This window comes from Megascapheus bottae, chromosome 2, assembly GCF_031878675.1.
Source record: "Megascapheus bottae isolate mThoBot1 chromosome 2, mThoBot2.hap1, whole genome shotgun sequence".
NCBI classification, from domain to species: domain Eukaryota; kingdom Metazoa; phylum Chordata; class Mammalia; order Rodentia; family Geomyidae; genus Megascapheus; species Megascapheus bottae.
The window spans coordinates 25,484,176-25,503,358 of record NC_143510.1 but is presented as its reverse complement, the minus strand read 5'-3'; the positions used below and the strand labels follow the sequence as shown (position 1 = coordinate 25,503,358).

The 19,183-nt window shown below is 33.4% G+C and overlaps 1 protein-coding gene across 2 annotated transcripts in view; it reads left to right on the top strand.

Annotated features, from left to right (window-relative positions):
- Top2b (DNA topoisomerase II beta) overlaps nt 1-19,183 on the top strand; it is a 61,787-nt gene that overhangs the window by 36,125 nt on the left and 6,479 nt on the right. For both annotated transcript variants that reach the window (XM_090322332.1, XM_090322323.1), the window contains exons 17-32: nt 46-138; nt 472-586; nt 2,364-2,485; nt 2,672-2,820; nt 3,304-3,535; nt 5,266-5,400; nt 6,003-6,203; nt 7,226-7,421; nt 7,572-7,663; nt 10,785-10,940; nt 11,084-11,167; nt 13,347-13,541; nt 14,648-14,792; nt 14,986-15,147; nt 17,922-18,123; nt 18,939-19,018. In XM_090322332.1, coding sequence (XP_090178458.1) covers nt 46-138; nt 472-586; nt 2,364-2,485; nt 2,672-2,820; nt 3,304-3,535; nt 5,266-5,400; nt 6,003-6,203; nt 7,226-7,421; nt 7,572-7,663; nt 10,785-10,940; nt 11,084-11,167; nt 13,347-13,541; nt 14,648-14,792; nt 14,986-15,147; nt 17,922-18,123; nt 18,939-19,018 — 2,359 coding nt within the window. The remainder of the gene's footprint in view (nt 1-45; nt 139-471; nt 587-2,363; nt 2,486-2,671; nt 2,821-3,303; nt 3,536-5,265; nt 5,401-6,002; nt 6,204-7,225; nt 7,422-7,571; nt 7,664-10,784; nt 10,941-11,083; nt 11,168-13,346; nt 13,542-14,647; nt 14,793-14,985; nt 15,148-17,921; nt 18,124-18,938; nt 19,019-19,183) is intronic.

The window sequence follows — 19,183 nt, the reverse complement described above, 5'->3', positions numbered from 1 at the left end:
TAATTTTATTCTCAATATGTGAAGTCATTGCTTATATTCTTTTAGGCATTCAGTAAGAAGAAGATTGATGACAGAAAAGAATGGCTAACAAATTTTATGGAAGACCGGAGACAGCGTAGGTTACATGGTTTGCCAGAGGTTAGTCATACAGAGCTGTGATTTGACCTGAGAGACTCGGGGGTTGTGGTTTGAGGCTTGTCTAGGCAAAATGTTAGGGAGACCTCCATCTCAATTCATCAGCAGTGAGGGAAACCATAAGGAGAAGGATTATGTCCAAGTTAGACTGGGCAAAAAACACAACAAAACTCAAAAGCAAAAGGGGTTAGCAGAGTGGTTCAAGTGGCAAAGCACTTGCCTCACAAGCTCCGAGTTCAGACTCTAGTACCACTAAAAACTGTACTTGTCCTGGGAAAACAGAGACTAAGGCTTATGGAGTAATAATGACAATTGCCATATGACTTTTTTTCCTAGCAATTTTTATATGGTACAGCAACAAAGCATTTGACTTACAATGATTTCATCAACAAAGAGTTAATTCTTTTCTCAAATTCTGACAATGAAAGATCAATACCATCTCTTGTTGATGGTAAGTAACCTTTGTTTAAAAATGTTTCTCATTTTCTGTTTTGAATATTATTTAGTTTCATGTAATTTAGACCATGCTTATGATGCACTTTTAAAACATGATTCAAAACATTGATTCAGAGGAATTTAAAACCTTATGTTTAATTTTGAGATATGTTTTGGTAGGAATTAAGTCTTTAATATCCCCCAAACTGAAATTTTTTAACTTTTTGAATTTTTCAAGAAAATTTAACCTTAAGACTACTCTTGAAAGCTTTTGCCAAAATTGACGGTGAAATGGGATTTTGTTAATTCCTAAAATATGTATCAGAGAATTTTTAGATTTTCTTTATGCTTTAATAGCTAAACTGTAATGCTTTTGCTATTTTTAACTTGCCATAATTTAGAAACTAGTTAGAATAGATTTTGATCTCTCTTTTAGGATTAAAAAATCTTATTTTCTTTAGTTATACAAAGGAGCTATTATTTAACAAAGCAGTTTCTGAGTATACTGCATCTTAATCAATGTCACCCCTTTCAAAATTCTCACCCATCTCACCTAAACCAGCCTAGAAGTTTCTTTTCTACTTTTGAACTTTTAGGAAGTTTGTTGATCTTTGTTTTCCAGCTAATAGTGATCTTGTCCAGACATATTCTGAAGTTGTCTCCCCTAACATTTGTTAAGTTTCAGATCATTAAATTTGTATGCTTATTTCTTTACCTATCTAAATTTATCCTCAGTTACATTGTAGTAATGACTATGTTTTATCATCTTGTTCCTTCTTCCTTACTCATTGATGGTGACAATAATTGTATCTACTAAAATAAATTATTGCTATACTAATTGGCTTAGAACAAGAAGAATAAGGAAGAAGCAATGTGCTTCTTTCTTTCCTTTTGGTTTTCTGGTTTTTTGTGGTTTTTTTTGTTGTTGTTAGTTTGTTTTTGGTGGGTCTTGGAGCTTGAACTCTGGAGGTATGCACTGTCCCTGAGCTTTTCAGCTCAAGGCTACCACCCTACCCCTTGAGCCACAGCCCCACTTCCCATTTTCTAATGATTAATTGGAGATTAGAGACTCAAGTTCTTTTAGTGCCTGGGCTGGCTTTGAACCACTATCTTCAGATCTCAGCCTCCGGAGAACTAGGATTATAGGCATAAGCCACTTCACCTGGCTTCTGGTAGTTTTTGAATCTTTTTTCTTTATCTGTTCTATTTTATGTTTCACAAAACTGCAATCTGCTTTCTTTGTGTTATATCACATGAGCCTTAGGACAACTCTGTCACAAATCTTATTACTTCAATGCTCTGAGGACAGTGTGACTTACTAGTTTAGTAATTTACTTAGTCACATAGTAATGGCCAAGTTGAAATGAGTATGCAAATTTAAGTTTCTGTAGTCTTTTTATATTATTAATTACAATGGCAAACTTGGTTGAGTGTATTTTCTGATTTGGAGTTCTTCAATTGCAGTTGACAGATTTATTGATTGCTTTGCTGATACTTGAGTGATAGCTGACATTTTAGTTATTATATAAGTGCTTAGAAACTTTTACCAAAGAATCTTGGAGCCACTGAGTGGTTCTTAAGTCCAAAAGATTATCTTTCAATTGATCTCACTTAAGTTAGAAAAATATTAGTGAACTCAAATTGTAGAATTTCAAGTACCATTTTTATTCAGTCTTTCAAAGCTATATCTTTGCTCTTTTCTCCTGAAATATATACATTGTTACCATTAAAAGAATTGTCACAACTATATCTTGAGGGAGTAATTTCAAGAGGATTGTTTTTTCTAAACATAGGCTTTAAACCCGGCCAACGAAAAGTTTTGTTTACCTGTTTCAAGAGGAATGATAAACGTGAAGTAAAAGTTGCCCAGTTGGCCGGATCTGTTGCTGAAATGTCTGCTTATCATCATGGAGAAGTAAGTATTAAGATTGGACTCAATTGAAACTCGTTATTGACATGATGAATGATTGCTATCCATGTAAAATATTTTTATGCAGTCTTTGGAGATATGATAGAATGGAGAGTTTTTATGACAAATTAAGGAATAGTAGTAGAAAGTTTAAGACATTAATGTTACGTTTCATCTTATTCTATTCTGTAGCAAGCATTGATGATGACTATAGTGAATTTGGCTCAGAACTTTGTGGGAAGTAACAATATTAACTTGCTTCAGCCAATTGGTCAGTTTGGAACTCGGCTTCATGGTGGTAAAGATGCTGCAAGCCCTCGTTATATTTTCACAATGTTAAGGTAAACATTTGCTGATTTAATGGTAGAAAGTTCAGTTGAAGTTAATCAGTATAAATGAAATATTTAATAGAATTGAAACTGTGGAAAGATATGATTACTTGTTCTATTGAGGGAGAATATTCAAAATTATTTTATAAAAATGTAAGTCTACTGACCTTAATTTTTAGGAATTCCTAGTGAAATCAGTGTCAAGATGTTTTTCCTCACTAAACTTTATTTCTTAGTTATGGGTTATATGTTTTGTCCACAAGGCTAGAACATTCTTAGAGCTAAAGAATGTAGGTAGGTAATTACATACATATATAAGTAAAGTAGAGCAGTTTTTCCCCCCTGGTCTTTTGCTTGAGAGAAATATATACATTATACTAATGTTAGATAAATTTTGTTGGTTACAGAATATAGATTTTTCTGAAATGCAAACTGTTTATGTATGAAGCTTTATTTCTCAAAGCCATAAAACTTTCTATATTTTCTTTTTGTTAGCTCTTTAGCAAGACTACTTTTTCCTGCTGTCGATGACAACTTGCTTAAGTTCCTTTATGATGATAATCAACGTGTAGAGCCTGAGTGGTATATTCCCATAATTCCCATGGTTTTAATAAATGGTGCTGAGGGCATTGGTACTGGATGGGCTTGTAAACTGCCCAACTATGATGCTAGGGAAATTGTGAACAATGTCAGACGAATGCTAGAAGGATTGGATCCTCATCCTATGGTAATTTTTTTTTAGAATTTATTGCTTATATTGTTTATTTAAACAAATGATAGTGGGTAAAAGACAAGAGTTCAGTCATTTTAGAAAAACGATGAAACGTTTTTATTTTAGAACTACTGTAGATGCTAAAATTCTTATTAGGTTGTAGCTTGATATGTGCTTACAAATAAATAATGAGTCAGGGAATAAGTTTTGTGGGGAAATTTTTTATTGAAATTTAAAAATAAAAATTAAAAATACCTGAATTATAAGAAAAGAGTGCTTTGTGATGAAATTTTATTTTTGTTTTTATGTTACCAAGTCATGAAAATTTTCTTTATTTACTACATTATCATTACTAAAATATTAATGCTCATACATACATACATATAACTATTTTGGCATATTTGATTAAGGTTTATTTCATTTTGTATTTTAAAATAAAAACTATTATGAGTATAATTTATTTTTTTCTTGAAATAATTCCAAGTATTTATTCTAAAATGGTTTTACCAGAAGCACCAAGTTATTTTCTAATGATGATGTTTTAATTAAACAGTTTCAGGTACCTTTAAAAAAGTCTGGGCCCAGAGTATATTTTCAATACATAAATATTTCTCGTACGTATGTGACAATATGATAGAGTTGACCTATGGCTTCTGACTTCTAGAAATTAGTCTCTTATCAGGATAAGATAGTAGGATTTAATATGTACAGAGATGAAAGATGCTCAGTATGCCAGAAGAAATGTCCTGTAATATATTTTTAGTGATAATTTTAGAAGAGGGCTAAAAAAGGTTTTTATGAATGAATGTATTTGTCACATAAAATAGTTTCTTAGTCCATTTTTTGTTGTTGGTAATAAAAACCCGAAGCAGACTTCTTTTAAAGTATTTATTCTATTTCATGGTGCTAGTGGTTCAAGATCTAGAGGGCACATCAAATCATTCTCTTCTTGTTAGCAGAGTCTTTAAGCAGTGCAGGGCATCACATTGCAAGACAATGGTAGTTGCATATATTTCTATCTTCCTGTTCTTCTTTTACTCTTCTTACACAAGATTCAATCATGGAGCTTCACTCTAATAAACTTGTTTAATAGTAGTCATCCCCAAAGGATCCATCTTTATTTAGCCAGCATAGATTAGACTCTATACCTCAACAATGGTGATTAGATTTCCATACATGAAGCCTTGGGACACTCAAACCATATCTAAACCACACAAAAGAAATATTTAAAATATTTCAAACGTATAAAAGGGTCTCAATGTATGTGAATTAATGCACCTTCTATCTGGCAAATATCATGTAACCCTTTTATTAACTACAATAAAAAATTACAATAACAAAAAATAAAATATTTCAATGTAATTTGGGGAAAGAGTAGTGGTTCTGCAGGGCACACTACTGGATGGAAATTGGAAAGTTTGATTGGGCTTAGATCCGAGTAGTTTGAAGTTAAAAGATATTAATTTAAAGGAAAAGGAATTATGGAGACAGTAGTCTGAGAAGAGTATTATTCTAAAAGGACTATGAAAGATGTTGCTAAAATTTGAGGTTGAATGAGACTCATATTAAAGAAGCAAAGATTCAATATTGAGTGGTAATTTTGAGATGGACAGTTGAAAATGAACAGTTCTATTTCAGTCACATTAGTCTGATGTAAATTTAGACCATAAACTAACTCATTTAAATGTGGTACTGGCACTCCAGAGCTAATCAGAGGCCCTATGTTATTTCCATTTTTTCTGCAGCTTCCCAACTACAAAAACTTTAAAGGCACAATCCAGGAACTTGGTCAAAACCAGTATGCAGTTAGTGGTGAAATCTTTGTGGTGGATAGAAACACAGTAGAAATTACAGAACTTCCAGTTAGAACCTGGACACAGGTTAGTATAAATATACAAACTACCTGTAAGACAGGTATTAAATTAACAATTCTTGCTGCTAAGAATAATCTGATTATTTGCTTTAAATTTGTATAATGTTAACTTCCTGTATATAAATTTTATCCATTCAGTTGAATTTGTGCTTTGAATTTTCAAGTAATAGTAAAAGTATTTTTTATATAATATGGCATGACTTTGGTGGGCATTTTTTTAGAGACTGTTTTTGTACATCACTTAAAATGACTAGAATAAGATACGTGTAGTAATAAATGGTGTTTAAATCCTTATATATATAGTCAACAAATTCATGTAAGTTAGCATAAGCTTTTATAAATCTAAATGTATGTGCTTGCCCTCTTTCAGCTCCAGTTGATATAATCCTCTTTATAAGTAGATTAGAACCATTATCTTCTTTTACAGTCTTTTCAGACCACTGAGAATATTCCCAATTATATCTTTTAGTGATTGACAGGAGGCAATAGAGTTGGTGACTTCCTCTTCACCCCTCAGTCCTATCTGAGAAGTTTTAAAAGTTGGTGTGACTTTTGAGAACAAGATAGTGCATTACAATAAAGAATTGCTTATTTTCAATTTTTTTACAGGTATATAAGGAACAGGTTTTAGAACCTATGCTGAATGGAACAGATAAAACACCAGCATTAATTTCTGATTATAAAGAATATCATACTGATACAACTGTGAAATTTGTGGTGAAAATGACAGAAGAGAAACTAGCACAAGCAGAAGCTGCTGGATTACATAAAGTTTTTAAACTTCAAACTACTCTCACTTGCAATTCCATGGTAATTTATTATATATACTGTTAACTTAGTTTTTCTTGCATGACGTTAGGTTGTTGTGATTGAAGCGTGATAAAAGGAGTAATTATAGTAAGCTTGAATATACTTTTTCCCCTGCAGACGAATCTAGGGATACATTCCTTTGCTCTACTATCACAACCCATCCATTCCATTGTTCACTTACGCATCTCTGCTAAGTACCTTTATAGTATATAGTACCTTTACATGTACTGCTAAGACTTGTAAGAATAATTGTTAAGGGTTTGTATGTGCCTTATGTCTGTTGCTATTAGCATTAGACTACTTAACACTTCACAACATTAATTGGTTTCATTAAGCTTGTATATTTTGTTTATAGTATAATTAGAGAGGAAGGTTCAGAATTAATTTGTATGGCATCCAAACTTTTAGATTTAAAATAGATTATAAAAAAGAAAAAATCCAGTACATAGCAGTTGAGTAAAAGCATCATAATTTGTAATGAAAGGTACAATGGGAAGATAGAATAATTTATAGAACAAGTCATTATTAAAGGGAGTGGTAAATAAACTCCAAGTACTTGAAGGAGGATGAACCTTAACTTTTTAAAGCATAAAAGTAGAGTATATAAGCCAGGCACCTGTAGCTCACACCTATAATCCCAGCTACTCAGGAGACTGGGAGCTGAGGATTGCAGTTAGAAGCCAACTCAGGCAGGAAAGCCCATGAGACTCTTGTGTCCAATTAAAAAACCAAAGCCAAAACAAACCAGAAGTGGCTGTGTGCCTTCAAGTGGTAGAGTGCTAGCCTTGAGCACAAGAAGCTCAGGGACATTTCTTAGGCTCTGAGGTCAAGTCCCATGACAAACAAGAAAAGAAAAAAGAAATGTTTTTAGTTTGGGGAAAACATTTTTCTTAAAGTAGTTTTACAGTGGCTTTAAGAACCTTTTAAAAAAGATTTATTTTTGTCTCAAATTCTGTAGATGTCATATAAATTAAATAGTCATACATATTTATGGAATTTATAAAATCTTGTGTTTTACTTAGGTACTCTTTGATCATATGGGATGTCTAAAGAAATATGAAACTGTGCAAGACATTCTGAAAGAATTCTTTGATTTACGATTAAGTTATTATGGTTTACGAAAGGAATGGCTTGTAGGAATGTTGGGAGCAGAATCTACAAAGCTTAACAATCAAGCCCGTTTCATTTTAGAGAAGATACAAGGGAAAATTACTATAGGTAAGATGCAACCTTTAAAAAATTTGAACAGTAGTTAAAATGGAAAAAAAAATCTTTATTAATAGAAGACATTTTTTATATCAGTAGAATATAAACAAATACAAATTGAATCTCTTTTCTTGATCCTAATTTTATTTTTCCCTCACATAGAGAATAGGTCAAAGAAAGATTTGATTCAAATGTTAGTCCAGAGAGGTTATGAATCTGACCCAGTGAAAGCCTGGAAAGAAGCACAAGAAAAGGTAATCATTTGCAGAAAAAGACATTCAGAGAAGCTTTTAAAAGCAACTTCCAAAACAAACAAAACACCCAGATCCCTAAACCTTAAATTTAGTAGTGGTAAAGCTACTGAGTTGGCTGTTTGGAGACTGAAGTCTTGTGTTTATCCACAGAACAGATACAGTACAGGAATTTGCAGTGCACACTCACCACAAAGTACTTGGCCAGTGTGACTCAACCAGGGCCTGGAGAAATGACTCCAGGTTTAAGAAGGTAGCTCAGTCTCCTTGGCCTTTTCTTCTGAGCCTGCCATTAAAAGGGTGTCATTTGTGGTGGTAGTTTTTGTGAAATGCATGTCTACTGTCTGGGAATGAGACTGGTAGCACTCAAAATCATTTCACAGTGTTCAGTCTATGGTCACAAAATGGCATCTGATCACCACTCACTTGATCTGGTTTTGGTTAAGGATGGGAAGATGAGGCACAAAGTGGTTTTATTGAATAGTATTTATTGATCACCAAATATGTATTTTGCCCATGCTTAAGAGAACTTTAAACATCTGATATTTTATTCATTAAGATGTCCATTTTGAAACAAAGTACTACTATTAATTGAGAGGATGAAGTATTTATCCTTAAGAGATAGTTTCTTGATGTTGTATATAACTAAAAGAAAACTTTTCAAAGGCAGTATAAAAGGTGATTGAGAACAAATGTAGAAAAGGAAGAAAACTTTAAGACATTTATATAGATTGTATATAAAAATATGTTACCATCTTTTAGAAATAATTGATTATGTGATATAATTTGAATTGAAAATTTAAGCTTCCTTACATTAAAGTGTTCTCAATCATGTTTTCATACAACTGCGTGGAAATTTACTTTTGTTCTTATTATTTAATCTTTTTCAATTTTGGGGTCAATAAATACCATATATTAAAGTGAGTAAACTTAGAATAAATTCTATAGTGGGGCAATTGCATAATAAAATAAATAATAGGTTTACTCACCATTTGAAGAAAATAGAGCAGGGCAAGATGGGCAGCATATAGAGTTATCACAACTGGAACATTGTAGTTTATTTACTACATGTCCTTTTGTATTATTGTCATTTTCAACCACATCTTTAAAAATATTAACTAGTAAACTAAAGATATAATGCTTAGTTTTAAGATAATAGACTCTAGGGTTTTATCATATCCTTCCATGGGAGCAGAATTCATGGGTAAAGGTTAGCTTGGTTTCTGTAATTGCATTATCACTCTCAAAATATTTTCAGCATATTGGCCATGTACACATGTGAAGAGGGTTCAGGTAACAAAGGAACTGCTTTTACAAGAACATTCTATTATATAGATTTGAGAAAGAAAGTTTGAATTATAAAGCAGCTAATTAGAAGATTAAGATGTTTTCCTAACACATAATGAAATTCTATAATTAAAACTTGAAAGCTTTATTTGCATTCACTTGTGACACTTTTCTTAGTCATATTCTTTTTTTTTAATTTTTTTTATTGTAATTAGTAAAAGGGTTACATGATATTTGCCAGATAGAAGGTGCATTAATTCACATACATTGATACCCTTTCATATGTCTTGGTAACCATTTCCCTCCTTAGTCATATTCTTGCTGACAATGATATACACATTTATTCAGAGTGGACACTACCAGCACCTTAGGTATTATCAAAGACTGGCTCAAATGACTTTTGCAATATTGGTCTACACAGGATTTTAGTATACCCTAATTTCTTACAGTAGGCTAAATACTCCATACTGACACATTGTCTCTTGAAGCACTTTAAAAACTGTAAAATAATTAGTTGTCCTAAGTTATCTAGTTATTAGCCATCTATGAATTCAACCACATCATTCCTTATTTGGCTAATGTTGATTAAACTTATGGTTTTAGTTATGTGATAGAGCATCTTGCTTTGCAATTTCAGTTTTCTCCTTTTATTTTTAAACTATACCTAAATCTTAGTTTGAATAAATACATTATTTTATTTAGAAATTGAAATTGTAAAGCTATTTTTTAAATTTGTTAACAACTATTGGACTTTTAGCTTGATGGAATGCTATGATTAAGTTAGTCCCTATAAAAATTATTTTTTTATTTAGTGTTGGCACTGGAGATTGAACTCAGGGCCTTGTGCTCTCTTGATTGGCATTCTTTTGCAAGGCTGGTGTTCTACCACTGAGCCATATCTCCAGTTTCTAACTTAGTAATTTTTAATGACGTCAGAGAGTTGGCCAATTTAGATAGAATTTTATTTAATGTCTATTTTTAATATTAAATTTTTGATTATATTCCCACCTAAACTTATTTTCCTTAAATTCATTGTATTTTGAAATTTAATATAAGCATAAGATGATTTTGTGAAATTCCACAAAGCCCTGACACTTCTTACTCTAATCAACTCTTAAATTATATCGTGGACTTCTTTTTTTACTCCTCACATGAGTAGTTCTTCTGTAGAAAATTTTCTTAGTGAATCAAATAGACCTCAGTTTCCATAAGTGACTTATTCTGGGTTTCAAACTACTCATTCACCAGTATAAAAATCTATAACAGGCCTGGAGTTTGGCCTAGTGGTAGAGTGCTTGCCTAGCATGCACAAAGGCCCGGGTTCAATTCCTTGGTACCACGTACATACAAAAAAGCCGGAGTGGTGCTGAGGCTCAAGTGGTAGAGCTCTAGCCTTGAGAAAGTCTAAGGACAGTGCTCAGGCCCTGAGCTCAAGCCCAGGACTGGCAAAAAATAGACTCAAATACAGTAAATAAATATTATTAAAAAAATCTATAACAACATGCAACCATAAGACATTCTAGTCTAAGATGTAAGATGTAATGTCTTCTCCATTTTAAAATAGTTTTCTTATTTTAAATTTTAAAATTCTCATTTTATTATTGAGGAGACTTAACTTTTTATCAGTTTCATAGGCAAATAGGGACTAAATGAATCTACCATCTCTCTAGTAAATGTTTATAGGTAACCTTACAGATAATCTAAAAAACTCCACAATCCTGGAGGTATAGCATTAACAGTATAGCTTTTGTTGAATTCCTAACTCAATAGTCAGTAAATTTAAGCATTAATTTGATATTATACAGAAATTTAATATAAAGTTTATTATTTTTTACAGGCAGCAGAAGAGGAAGAAACACAAAACCAGCATGATGATAGTTCCTCTGACTCAGGAACTCCTTCAGGCCCTGATTTTAATTATATTTTAAATATGTCTCTGTGGTCTCTTACTAAAGAAAAAGTTGAAGAGCTCATTAAACAGAGAGATACAAAAGTATGAACTTTTGTGGGTTAAATAATTTGAAACTATTTCAGTATTACCCATATCTTTGATTTTTTTCCAAAAATCAGTATTTTGATTTACTTTATATATTTAAAAACCATTGACTGTTAAACTATATTGCCATTTTATTATAGGGGCGAGAGGTCAATGATCTTAAAAGAAAATCTCCTTCAGATCTTTGGAAAGAAGATTTAGCAGCATTTGTTGAAGAATTGGATGTATGTTAAACTTCTATTAAAATATTTGGAAGAATAGTATCTGTGATATAGCAATGAAAATTCTTTTAGAATTACCTCAGAATTTCCTATAACTGTGTTATTGAATTTATAAGCTAAGATTAAGCTAGCTATGACTATGAAGTTACAAAGGAAAGCTGTTTCTGGTGTGGATGAATATAAATGCTGTTAGTTGAAATTTTATTATTTATAATGTCTTAACTGATTTGTAAATTAGCTCATTGATTTAGTTTAATGTTTTCCTAGGTAGAAATATGAATATCAATGTAAGGACTTTGATTTAAGAGTAAAATTGATAATATCTTTAGACTTATTTCAGTAATTTTATGTTAGAATCTTATTTTTTCCAAGTAAAATTTCAATTAAAAAAAAGGTAAGAAATGTAAACATTTTCTGAATCATTCCATTTAAAGTGTTAGAATTAAATTAATGGCATCAGTATTAATGTTTTATTATTACATGGGCCCCATAAATACAATATTTCCTTCATAAACTGGAGTTGTTTTTTTTTTTTTAACACTGTATTAAGGTTTGAACTCAATCATTCAAGCCCTCTTTTTTCCGTAGTTTTACTTTGTGACTTGAGTTTTTGCCTGGGCCTAATGCCTATAATGCTTTCTTTATAGCTAAGATTAAAAGATAAGACAAAAACCATGAGAACGATATCAGTGTATGAGAAGTAATGCATCTGCTACCTGGCGAATGTAACTGTAACCCCTCAACAATTAAAAAAAAAAAAAAGATAAGAATCCTGGTTTATTTGTTCAGTTGGGCAGTCTCACTAACGTTTTGCCTGAGCTGACCTTAAACTGTATTCTTTATCTCTGCTTTTCAAGTGACTAGGATTATAAATATAAGACACTGTGCCCAGCTAAACATGGGATTTTTTTTTTTTTTTTTTTTTTGGCCAGTCCTGGGCTTGAGCTCAGGGCCTGCGCACTGTCCTTGGACTTTTTCAAGGCTAGAGCTCTACCACTTGAGCCTCAGCACCACTTCCAGCTTTTTTTTTTTTTTGCCAGTCCTGGGCTTGAGCTCAGGGCCTGAGCACTGTCCTTGGACTTTTTCAAGGCTAGAGCTCTACCACTTGAGCCTCAGCACCACTTCCGGCTTTTTTCTATATATGGTACCGAGGAATCGAACCCGGGTCTTCATGCATGCTAGGCAAGCACTTTAACCACTAGGCCAAACTCCCGGCCCCACTTCCAGCTTTTTTCTATGTATGTGGTACCAAGGAATTGAACCCAGGTCTTTGTGCATGCTAGGCAAGCACTCTACCACTAGTTCAAACTCCCAGCCCCTAGACATGGGATTTTTAAGTAATAACTACATAGTAGGTGCTCTATAAATTACCTGTTATTTCTTAGGGATACTAGCTAATGGAAGTACTAACAGTGAGATTTAGGTCTGTCTGATTTCAAAGTTTAGCTTTTTTTCTTCTTGTTAATCTATTATACTACAAAGAACTCTTTAAACATCTTCCATGAAATGTCATTTTCTCTTGTTCATTTCAAAATCTGTTATTTTAAATATAATTTTATACATAATTTATGATATTAATTATGATTCTGTCCTCACTTATTGCTACATAGAGCCCATTAAGTTTCACATAAAAGTATTAGAGTTTTTAATTTTTCATGCTTTGTTACTTTGCATGTGTGGATCATTATTATGGTCAAAGCAATAGGAAAGGATAGTTTCATGCTTGTTTTTTGTGTGTCTGTCAGCACTGGGTCTTAAACTCAGTACCTTGTGATCTTGCTCAGCTTTTTCACTTGAAGCTGGTATAGTATTACTTGAGCTGTGCCTCCCATCCCTCATTTCTTAACAGAACTGCCTTTGTGTGTGAATTTTGAGGCTTCTAATGATAACAGGTCCAAATTTCATAACAGATCAAAAGGCCTTATGGAAAGGACCAATTAAGTCATTTAGTCACTGTTACCTCTTGTATTACAAATGTGAAGCAAGTTAGGAATTATAACACAGACCTACTGATTTAGAATTCTTTATCATTATTTTATCATAATTAGTCTTAGATTGCATCAATTGGAAGGAGAGCGTTATTCACTAATGAGTTAGGAAAATTTGCTTCAGTTTCTTCTGCAGTACAATGGTCTCTTCTAAGGAGTTATTTTCATCTCTTTTTGTTTATAATATACTTCAGAAAGTAGAGGCACAAGAACGAGAAGATATTCTGGCAGGAATGTCAGGAAAAGCAATAAAAGGTAAAGTTGGCAAACCTAAGGTGAAGAAACTTCAGTTGGAAGAGACAATGCCATCACCTTATGGGAGGAGAATAGTTCCTGAGATTACTGCTATGAAGGCAGATGCCAGCAAAAAGTTACTGAAGAAGAAGAAGGTATGTCACATCTCCTCCTCCTTAGCACATCGGAAAACTATACTTTTTAATGTATGTATAAATGTAAATATATGTTTATATATGTTATGCTTACTTGTATTTAATTTTTTTCTAATGTATTTTGATTGTCATAGAAAATCTTGTTCAATGACAGCACTATCATCACATATATATAAGAGCAGCTTAAGATTTTTTTTGTCCTTTTTTGTGTCTGAAAAAGATCTCATTTACTTTGTGGCACAGACTGGCCACAAACTCCTAGACTCAACTGATCCTCTTATGAGTACATAAGACTAAAGTATATGCCATTATGCCTGACTTTAGTTCAATTTTTAAGATGAAAAACTATCATCAACTTTCTAATCTAAAAATGAATTTCAAATTAGTGAATCATATCTGTAATCCTAACTACTCAGGTAGCTAATATCTGAAGGTTATGGTTTGAAGCTAGGGAAAGCAGAAAATTCTGAAGAGCCTCCATCTCTAGCTAACGAGCAAAATAAAACAAAATAACCTACCCTTGAGCAACAGCTCCACTTCCCGTTTTCTAGAGATCAATTGGAGTCTCTTGGCTTTGTAGGCTTTATATTGCCCAGCTGTCTTTGAACCAAGATCCTCAGATCTTAGCCTTCTTTCTGAGTAGCTATGATTACAAGCATGAGTCACTGTACCCGGCTTTTGAGTGTTAGTTTTTTTTTATTAAAGAATTTACTAACATTGATTTTTACATCATATTTCAAATGACATATTTAACAAACAAGTATTCAGGAAGGGAATCTATACAATCACTGGCACTTAGATTTTAGAACATAATTTAAAATTAGGCTGAGGGTGTGTATGTCATAGATACATATTAATCTGTGTAATAAAACATTATGTCTATAGAGTCATAGATTTTTATGTCTATGTAGTTGTGTTTATATTTCCAATACCATGTCCATAGCATTAGGTACGCAAATATTAAGTCCTCGCTCTTGTACTGTTTGGATCTAATAGCCACATATTAAGGATACCATGCCCCTTTTGTTCCTTTGGTCTTGACTTGTCTCCGTTGAGTGTTAATTTTTATTTGTACTCATGGTTTGGGTTTTTTTTTTAATATTTAGGGTGATTCTGACACCACAGCAGTAAAAGTGGAATTTGATGAAGAATTTAGTGGGACACCAGTAGAAGGTATTGGAGAAGAGGCGCTGACCTCTGCAGCTCCTGTAAATAAAGGTCCCAAACCCAAAAGGGAGAAAAAGGAGCCTGGTGAGGAATAAAACATATACGTATATGTGTTTAGTGTCTGTATATAGGTTATTAATAGAGTCTTTTGATGTTTTTCTAATAGTTGACGTACACTTGTTATTTTGTCACAAACTTTGCATTATAGCAGTTGTATTTTTCACCAGTGATTTTTATATAACTGTTTATACATATTTTACTGTTGTTTTGCTTTTAGGTACCAGGGTTAGAAAAACACCAACAACTACCGGTAAACCTGGTGCAAAAAAAGTGAAGAAACGGAATCCTTGGTCAGATGATGAGTCCAAGTCAGAAAGTGACTTAGAAGAAACAGAACCTGTGGTGATTCCACGAGATTCTCTTCTTAGGAGAGCAGCTGGTATTGTGATTCATTTTATATTTATTTTACTGTGCATTATAGATTATGTATACTAATAGTATAAGTTGGTATCATTAGTACTGTCAATGTTTCTAGAATTCTAAGTTATAATTACCTCAGAAGTTATAGTGATGGAAAATTACAGAATGATCTTTTCTAACCAAGTTGGGCATAAATTTCTCTAAATTGAGTCATGGTTGTTTTGTTATTGTTTTTGTTTTTGTTTTTTGCCAGTCCTGGCTTGAACTCAAGGGCCTGAGCACTGTCCTTGGGCTTTCTCATGGCTATTACTTTACCACTTGAGCTACCATACCACTTCCAGCTTTTTCTATGTATGTGGTACGAAGGAATTGAACCTGGGTCTTCATGCATGCTAGGCAAGCACTCTACCACTAGGCCAAACTCCTGGCCCCTTGAATCATGTTCGCTTACTGAATTTTATTTTTATTTATTTTAAAGTTTGGGTTATCTCCTTTCCATGGCTTTAAGGTATTTATTTTAAAAAATGAACATAATGTGCCAGCAGTGATGGATCTATTAGAAGTGCTTTTGTTTTTCTTTTCTACTCCTATTTAGTGAAAATCTTCAAGAGTCTAATTCTGTATACATAACTCTTTTAATAACAGCGCTAAGATTAGGCTGCAGAATCCTATTTTGCTATTATACATTGTTGAGACTATGATTTGATCCTTCTTAAATATTTATTAAATTGAAGTATTCAAATAATTAGAATCTGGTGAGGTTTTTGTTTTATAGATTCTTCTCAAAATTTCTTAAATCTGATCTTTGTTAATATACCAGGATTTAAATTCCTTGATTCTTTAATAATTAGGTGACTGAATTTTCTTTTCTAATGAACATAGCTATAATATAGGTGGATCTTTAATGTGGATAACTTAAGCCACACAAAATTTAGTTTATTAAACTAAATACTTTATCATATCTGAAGAATAACATACAAAATTACAGCCCATCAAAAAATTTAAAAATTGGGGCCAGGAGTTTGGCCTAGTGGTTAAAGTGCTTGCCTAGCATGCATGAAGACCCGGGTTCGATTCCTCGGTACCACATACATAGAAAAAAAGCCGGAAATGGTGCTGAGGCTCAAGTGGTAGAGCTCTAGCCTTGAGAAAGTCCAAGGACAGTGCTCAGGCCCTGAGCCCAAGCCCAGGACTGGCAAAAAAAAAAAAAAATTTAAAAATTTTACCTATGACATATGCTAGACATTTCAATGAGACTTATATGTATTATTCAAATATGCTTTCTCCCATAACAATTATCTTTTTAGGCATGACATAGATTATACTTTATTTATGTGTTGAAGTTATATGTTTCCTGTCTTTTTCATAGATCTGAAGTGCTATTTCATAGAAAAGCTAACTGTAAAAATATAAAAGCTTTTTTTTTTTTTTTTTTTTTTTGCCAGTCCTGGGCTTGGGCTCAGGGCTTGAGCATTGTCCTTGGACTTTCTCAAGGCTAGCACTCTACCACTGGAGCCTCAGCACCACTTCTGGCGTTTTGCTATGTATGTGGTACCGAGGAATCGAACCCGGGTCTTCGTGCATGCTAAGCAAGCACTCTACCACTAGGCCAAACTCCCAGCCCCTATAAAAGCTTTTTAATGGTATTTTGAGATTGGATCTCATTATATAGCCCAGGCTGTCTATATAGTCTAGGCTAGCTTTGAACTTACAATCTGTGTTTGCTAGGATTATGTCATGCGCTACCATTCCTCTCAGGTTTAGCACTTTTTAAAAGAACTGTAAAATTTGTATTTTTTTTCCCATTGAGGAAATGAGAAATTTTGTGCTAGCCTCTTATACAGTGGCTATGTGAGATAAGGCTACATTGACTGCTTTTGTCAATGTTTTTGAATTATATAATCAATCACTCCCATTAGGTTTTGTTCTCTTAACAAACACAACATTTACTCTAGCCTCCTGGCAACTGTAAAGTAGATGTTGTTTATTGTTATTTAGCTTGATGGTACTGGGGTTTGAACTCAGAGCCTTGCCCTTATTAATCAGGCACCGTACTGCTTGAGCAATGCCCTTTGCTCTTTTCACTTTAGTTATTTTTTAGGTAGGGCTTCATATCTTTGCCCCAGGCCAGACTCAGACTTCGATTTTACTACCTACAACTTCCTGCTGGCATGTGCCACCAAATCTTGACTTACTGGTTGATGCTGAGGTCTTACTAACTTTTTGCTTAGGTTGTCCTTGAACTACAATCCACCTGATTGTCTCCCAAGTAGCTGTGATTACGTTTGTGAGCCCCTTAGCCTTCCCTGAGTTTTTCATTTTCTAAACAGTTCCCTTTTTATCTTTGTGTTTTAAAATACTTCATGTGGGTAAGTCTAAGATTTGAGCTTAACATTCCTGTCTTGTTTTTGAGTGATCTCCCTGTGTTGCTCAGGCTGACTTTGGCATCATGGGTCTGTTTTCAGCATCTTCAGTAGGTGGAACTGCAGGGATAGACTACTGTGCTAGCTAACATCCAGTTTTTCATTGTTTGATTTTGTGCCAGTTCCAGGGCTTGAACTCAGGGCCTGGGCTCTGTCTCTGAACTATTTTGCTCAAAGCTAATGCTGTACAGTTGAGCCACAGTTCTACTTCTGGCACTTTGGTACTTAATTGGAGATAAGAGTCTCATGGACCTTCTTGCCCAGGCTGGCATTGGACCATGATTCTCAGATCTCAGCCTCATGAGCAGCTAGGATTATAGGCATAAAGCCACTAGTGCCCAGCTAACAGTCACTTTTATTTCTCTTCTAGCTGAACGACCTAAGTACACATTTGATTTCTCAGAAGAAGAAGATGATGATGCTGATGATGATGATGATAATAATGATTTAGAAGAACTGAAAGTAAAAGCATCTCCCATAATGAATGATGGGGAAGATGAATTTGTTCCATCAGATGGCTTAGATAAAGATGAATATACATTTTCTCCAGGCAAATCAAAAGCTACTCCAGAGTAAGTAATGAAGTGACTTATTCATTAATATGATATACTTCATTGTCTAAATGTTTAACAAAGAGCTTATAGTGAGCTCTAAGATATTGTTAGCATTCTAGGTAAGGTCAATACTGCTATAGTTTGGAGGAAGACTGGCAAATATCTTTATAAAGGGCTTTGTAGTAAATGTTTAACTTTCATTGTTATATGGCTTAGAAATAGAATTATTGTCTATCATGAAGGAGATTTTATCTTGTTGATTTTTTTTTTTGGTGGGGGTTGGGGAGGTTGGATTGTGAGGCTTGATCTCTGGGTCTGCGCACTGTCCCTGAGTTCTTCAGCTCAAGGCTACCGCTCTACCACTTGAGCCACAGCACTACTTCTAGTTTTTTGGTAGTTAATTGGAAATAAGAGTCTCATGGACTTTAGTGCCTGGCTGACTTTGAACCATGATCCTCGGATCACAGCCTCCTGAGTACCTAGGATGACAGGCATGAGCCAACAGCTAATTTTTATTAATTATTTTCTGTTGTTAAATTTGGGACTGATAATTTCTGTCAACCATTGAATTTAATTTAGTGGTATTTTTAATAACCAGACCATTGCCCCATTTCTATTCTTAATATATGTTAAAGTGTTAAAGCATTGTTTTTATCTAGTGTCTCTGTGTATTTATGAAAAAAAAATGTGTTTTTTTTTCTTGTCTTCAACCAAAAAAAATGAAAGAACTAAGGTTTTCTCTGATCATAATTCTATAGTACATGCTACATATTACCTACAGCTTATCAGGATTGTTTACATTATTTTCTCTTTGTGGTGTTTCTTTCTAATAGAAAGTCTTCACATGACAAAAAAGGTCAAGATTTTGGGAATCTCTTCTCGTTCCCTTCATACTCTCAGAAGTCAGAAGATGGTATGTTCTTCTCTCCCCCCCCACACACTGGTTAATACATTATTGTTCTTTTTGTGTAGAGAGAAAAGTGGATAAGTCATTAGGTTAGAACATCATTTTAGAATTTTTATGAGTATAGGAGACATTTTACATTTTCTCAAAAATTTTATGGTGATTTTTTTTCCT